Below are 6,199 nucleotides of genomic sequence, written 5' to 3'. Positions count from 1 at the left end.
GGACTACAGGTGCCTGCCACCATGCCCGGCTAATTTTTTGTATTAATTAGCACTTAGCTTGTATTAATTAGCATTGTATTAATTAGCATTAATTGTCACTGCAGCCTGGGTGACAAGAAACTCCGTCTCAAAAAAAAAAAAAAGCCATATAGTCAGTGACTCTCAATGTGAAAGAATTTGCTCACACTTTAATTTTTTTATTTTTTATTTATGTGTGTGTTGTGGGGAGGAGGCACTGAGAGGCACTTCCTAAGGCTTTGTTTTAGGGACAGAGAGCTCCACCCTGAGCTGCTCTAAGTTTTTTTGTTGTTTGTTTTGTTTTTTTTTTAGTATAGATGGGTTTTCACCATGTTGGCCAGGCTGGCCTCAAACTCCTGACCCTCAGGGGATCCACCTGCCTTGGCCTCCCAAAGTGCTGGGATTACAGGCGTGAGCCACCGCGCCTAGCCTTTTTTTTTCTTTTTCTCATAGGTTATTGGAGAACAGGTGGTGTTTGGTTACATGAGTAAGTTCTTCAGTGATGATTTGTGAGATTTTGGTGCACCCATCACCCGAGCAGTATACACTGTACCCAATTTGTAGTCTTTTATCCCTCGAGCCTTTCCCACCCTTTCCCCCTGAGTCCCCAGAGTCCATCGTGGGTTTTTTGTTTGTTTTTTGTGACAGAGTCTTGCTCTGTCGCCCAGGCTGGAGTGCAGTGGCATGATCTCGGCCCACTGCAACCTCTGCCTCCCAGGTTCAAGCGATTCTCGTGCCTCAGCCTCCTCAGTAGCTTGGATTACAGCGTGTGCCACCACGCCTAGTTAATTTTTTGTATTTTTAGTAGAGACGGGGTTTCGCCATGTTGCCCAGGCTGGTCTCGAACTTCTGAGCCTAGGCAATCCTCCCGTGTTGGCCTCCGAAAGTGCTAGGACTACAGGCGTGAGCCACTGTGCCTGATCCTTTGTGACATTCTTATGCCTTTGAATTCTCATAGCTTAGCTCCCACTTATGAGAACATATGATGTTTGGTTTTCCATTCCTGAGTTACTTCACTTAGAATAATAGTCTCCAATCTGATCCATGTTGCTACGAATACCATTAATTCATTCCTTTTTATGGCTAAGTAGTATCCCATCATATATATGCTCTAAATTCTCATGAACTGAAAATCCTTTAGGACCTAGGTTCAAACCTGCCCCTATTATATACGGTTCCCAAAGCCTGTCTCCCGCACCCCTTAGGGTTCAATGACCTCGACATTTTCCCAAACAGCCTGGGAGCTCTTTGTGGACAAGGGGCATGCCAGCCTGGTCACTGCTGTGTTCCCCATGCTCAGAGCAGGGTAAGCCCCCCAGCAGTTTCTGAATGCCTAGTATTGGGTATGTGTGCAGAAACCATTTCTCTCTTTCTGCCCCTCCTAGTCTGCCCTCCTCTGCTTCTCCTTCACAGACAACAGTACCTATTGGGAAAGTCCTGGAAACCTGAATGCTGTCTCCGTTCTCCACTCGTTGGTTTCCTGCCGTGCTGGGCTTCAGAGGAAATGTCTCTGTCCCAACATTCTCTCGTTTGCTAAGAAGATGACAGTGATCTGTCCTGTTGACCTCATAGGTTTGCTGAAGGGATAAAATGATGTTGTGGATGCAACAGAACTCCTACAATGTAAAATAATCATTCACATTTGAGGGATTCTTATCCACTTTGCTTATTTCAGCCGCAGGGGCTAGGGACTCAACGAGGGGACTCAGGCCAGGCCCCAGCTCCAGTCTCAGGTTCACAAGTTGCGTACCCTCCAACTCACCTGGTCCCTCTTACTGCTTCTTCATGTGCCCACACATGGTTCTGCTCCAGCCAGGTGGGGGCGGCCCCTCTCCACATAAGCACCCCCACCTGCAGGCAGTCCTCCTTCTGGTCTTTCCGTCAGATCTGCAGCCCCTCTGCCACCGCCCACCGCCGCAACATGCAATTCCCTGTCTATTCCCCTTGGGAGTCCTTGCCAAGTCAACCTAGACCAGATTCCCGTCTTCCTCCCTTGGCCTCCACTTGACTCGTCCTCCAACTGCCATTTCTCCATTCCTTAGTTGCCCCTGCCTGACTCTTGGGGATCAGCTCACCACACATTCACATCTGCTGACCTTTTCTGTGTTTGGCCTCCCCATTGAACCATGAGCACCCTGCCCCTTGGGAGGGACAACCATGTCCGATGTTGAGCTTGGCCACCAACACGAGCACGTCGGGATTTGGTGGAGGGCTAGGGCAGTCTTTCCTCCCAGCCAGTTCTCTACCAGACCCTCCCTGAGGTGTGAGTTCCCTCTGGCCCCAAACTCAAGGGCTCCTGCCCCTATCACAGAGTCCCTGAAGGAGAGGCAGACAGGTCCTTCTAGACGGCCCCTGCTTCTGGGCCTGGGCTTGGAGGAAGAGTACTGAGGGACTGCGTCTCCACCCCTCCAGCCCTAGGTGGCCCCTGCGTTGGAACCCTGACTCCCAGGGCTTCCCTCCACCTGATATGGCTTGTCTCGTTCACCCAGGTCTGGTGGCTCATAAGGAAAAGACAGATGTAGGGACCCAATGCAACCTTTTAATTCCAAGCAGAGTCCCCTCCCCCAGCATGGTCACACACACAGTGGAAAGGGATGCCAGGGTCTGGGCAGAAGCAATACCCAGACCTGGGCAAAAATATAGATATCATTATATACACACGTGGACTGGAAAGAAGTCAAGCTGGGGGTGTAAGGTAGGGCAGAGGCAGGTGAGGAAAGCAGCTGGGGGGGCCCCAATAAATTACATTCTTGAGAGAGCATAGTGTGTGGGGGGTGCGTGGGTGTGGGTGAGAGCTGGTAGCCAGGACACTCCAAAATGTGCCAGGCCTGGCCTCTTGACCCCATCCAAGGGAGGCGGAAGGCCCAGCTTCTGCCCGGTGCCTGGCGTGGTGCTGGAATTCCCATTTCGTGGCCCGGAGGCAGGTGGAGGGCCAGGGTCATGTGTAGGCGGCATCTCCACCCTCAGCCCAGGCTTCTGGGGAAGCCGCAGGGCTGGAGCAAGAGGCTTTGAAGCTCGGGGGTTGCGAGCAGAGGTCAGGGCAAGCTGAAATTGGGAGGCGACCTCCCTGCTAGAGGCTGAGCTGGGGCCTGTTCCCACTAGAATCAGAGGAGCAGGAGGCTGCAGTGCAGGAAAGCTGTCAGGAGTGAGTGTGGGAGGGATGGGTGGGCGACACGAGAGCCTGGAGCTCTTTCTGCCTGGCCGCTTCCCACCCCTGCATCTTCCCTCCAGCTGTTCAAGACAGCCAACAGGCCTAACCACCAATGCCCCTCATTCCTCCTCACCCTCTGGGGTGAGGGGCGGGGAGACGGTGCAAACATGAACTCTGTGTGCCGGAACCCCGACTGGCTTTGCCCTGTGCAGGGAGGGTCAGGGACGAGAGCAGGAGGGCCCCAGGCTTGTGAGGGGGAAGAAAGTCCATAGCTCACTGCCCGGCATTGCAGAGGTCTTGGCCCCCCCTCTACCTGAGGAAAGGAGCCCACCCTACTTCCACGCCACCTCCTGCCCCTCCCAACCCGCCGGGGAAGAGCCCTGAAGCAGCAGGGGTAAGGGGGCCGTCCCGGAGCAGGTGGGGGCCATCAGAACAGAGAGGCCTTCTTCTTGAGCTCATTCCGCTTCCACAGAGCCAGCTTGCCAAACTCTTCGGGGGACATGGCAAATACCCTTGAGAAGTCCTCGGCAGACAGATGCCTCTGCATGGGGGAATCGGGCAGCTCAGCGTGGGGTGGGGGCTGTGCCCAGTGACCTAGGGGACACTCACTCAAAGAGGCCCCGGGTGTTCTCCCAGGCAGGAGAGTGCCCGTGGACAGCCCCGCACCCATCCAGGGCATCTTCCTTGCCTACCTCAAGCCGCATCCGATCCACCCCTGGTGGCAGCTTGGTTCGTCCCTTGTTGGTCACCACTAGCATTTCGTAGGGATAGATCTGGGAGTGGGGGAGGGGCAATCTTAGGTTCATAGAATGTCTTGTCCTTTGACTCCCTAGGCCCCCCACATCTACCTGCAGAGGCCACTGGGGTTCATGCCATCTTGCCCTCTGTCTCCCCCAACTTCCCTGCCATCCCTCCCATCTTCGACACCAGGAAGACCCCGCAGCGCATTCCACTTGCCTGGCATCTCCCCAGCCTCCCGCCCCGCTATAGGCGCTTGGGTCCCCTGCCCCTCACCTTCTGCTCCAGCACACAGGGCAGGGAGTTCCCCCGGTCCATCCTCCCCCTCTGGCCCTCTCCGTTCTGGGGAGACCAAAGCCGCAGTGAGCCAGAGTGGGGCAGGGAGACCTTCCCAGCCTTACCCCGACTTCTTCTTCTTCACCGGGCAACTCTGTGGCCCCACACCCCCCTTCCCCTGACACTTCCAGGCACCAGGACCCGGCTCCTGGTGCTCCGCCTGTTCCCCTCCAGGAGGCACTCACCTGCAGGCCTGTGGGAGAGAAGGGGTATGGTTCAGAGGCAGCTCTGAGGTCAGCAGGCCAACACATCTGACCTCACCGGACCCCTGCCCACAGCCCAGACCCCGGATGCCCAGGAACCTACGTAAGTCCCTTCCCCAGATGCCGGCACCAGGGCCCACTTCTCACCTGGGCTTCCAGTTTCACTCCCTGATGGGCTGAACTCTGTGGACTGTAACTAGAAAGGACACAAAGGAATCAGAGGCAGTTGGGGATATTCGCCTTTGGTCCCCTTCACTTTGGGGGCCTCCCCGCTCCCTGAGGGTACCCAAGTGGCTCAGTCCCTCAGCACCCCCATAGGCACGCCCCTCCCACATAGTCTATATCTCCGGTCCTGAGGCCTTACCCGGCTCAGGGTGGTCCTGCCGTAGGCGGGGAGAGAGGAAGATTTAGACGTTCCCTGGTGCAAGGCTGGAAGAGAGCAAAAGGTCCTGGTTCAGTTCCTTTGGCCCTGACAGCCCTTTCTGAGAGAGCTCCCTCACTGGCCTTCCACACCTGGGGCAGGGCAGGAAGGGGTCACGCTGGAGGGAACCTGCCGGGCTTCTGCTAGCTCCCAGCTCCGACTGGTCACCCTCAGCAAGCAATACAGTGCCGGCGATTCTCAGTTGTCTCTACCACCATCCCTCTTCTCTCCAACTAGAAGTGGCCCAAATATACAATTGGGCCCAATGCCTGATGTGAAAATTGAGTCAGCCGGAGCCAAGGCTCACATCAGAAAATGAACCTCTGGGATACACAAAGAAATCTAAAATCGAATCACAATAATTACATTATTATAATATTATTAACAATGTTAGTAATCAAATCTAAAAAATATATATATATATTTTTTGGCCAGGCATGGTGGCTCATGCCTGTAATCCCAGCACTTTGGGAGGCCAAGGTGGGCAGATCACCTGAGGCTCGGAGTTCAAGACTACCCTAACCAACATGGAGAAACCCTGTCTCTATGAAAAAATACACTGCACCTGGCCACAAATTTTTGATAGAGATAGGGTCTCACTATGTTGCCCAGGCTGAACCTGAACTCTTGGACTCAAGTGATCCTCCTGCCTTTGCCTCCCTAGTACTGGGGCTACAGGCACGGGCCACCTGCTCAGCTAGTACTCATATTTGTTTATTTATTTATTTTTGAGATAGGGTCTCAGTCTGTCACCCAGGCTGAAGTACAGTGGTGTGATTATAGCTTAACTGTAGCCTCAACCTCCCAGGCTCAAGTGATTCTCCCATCTCAGCCTCCTCAGTAGCTGGGACTAGGGGCATACACCATCAAACCCAGCTAATTTTTTTTTTTTGTAGAAACCAGGCCTCACTATGGTACCCAGGCTGGTCTTGAACTCCTGGGCTCAAGCAATCCTCCCACCTTGGCTTCCCAAAGTGCTGAGATTACAGGCGTGAGCCAACTAAGTAAATTTTAAAAGTCTGACATTATGCCGGGCTCTGTGGCTCACACCTGTAATCCCAGCACTTTGGGAGGCCAATGTGGGTGGATCATGAGGTCAGGAGATCGAGACCATCGTGGCTAACACGGTGAAATCCTGTCTCTACTAAAAATACAAAAACAAATTAGCCAGGCATAGTGGCGGGCGCCTGTAGTCCCAACTACTCTGAGCAGGAGAATGGCGTGAACCTGGGAGGCGGAGCTTGCAGTGAGCCAAGATCATGCCACTGCACTTCAGCCTGGGGCGACAGGGCGAGACTCCATCTCAAAAAAACAAAAACAGAAACAGACAAA

General features: G+C 54.0%; 1 protein-coding gene across 1 annotated transcript in view; it reads right to left on the bottom strand.

Annotated features, from left to right (window-relative positions):
* Positions 1 to 2,537: 2,537 nt before the first annotated feature.
* Positions 2,538 to 6,199, bottom strand: part of DMTN (dematin actin binding protein) — a 25,830-nt gene continuing 22,168 nt past the window's right edge. The window contains exons 8-13 of the mRNA XM_011968778.1: positions 4,811 to 4,875; positions 4,594 to 4,642; positions 4,429 to 4,436; positions 4,184 to 4,249; positions 3,862 to 3,942; positions 2,538 to 3,710 (exon numbers count right to left, since the gene is read on the bottom strand). Coding sequence (XP_011824168.1) covers positions 3,597 to 3,710; positions 3,862 to 3,942; positions 4,184 to 4,249; positions 4,429 to 4,436; positions 4,594 to 4,642; positions 4,811 to 4,875 — 383 coding nt within the window. The 3' untranslated portion in view covers positions 2,538 to 3,596. The remainder of the gene's footprint in view (positions 3,711 to 3,861; positions 3,943 to 4,183; positions 4,250 to 4,428; positions 4,437 to 4,593; positions 4,643 to 4,810; positions 4,876 to 6,199) is intronic.

The sequence above is a fragment of the Mandrillus leucophaeus genome, unplaced genomic scaffold (assembly GCF_000951045.1).
Source record: "Mandrillus leucophaeus isolate KB7577 unplaced genomic scaffold, Mleu.le_1.0 Scaffold86, whole genome shotgun sequence".
NCBI classification, from domain to species: domain Eukaryota; kingdom Metazoa; phylum Chordata; class Mammalia; order Primates; family Cercopithecidae; genus Mandrillus; species Mandrillus leucophaeus.
This window is presented reverse-complemented; position numbering and strand designations above follow the sequence as displayed.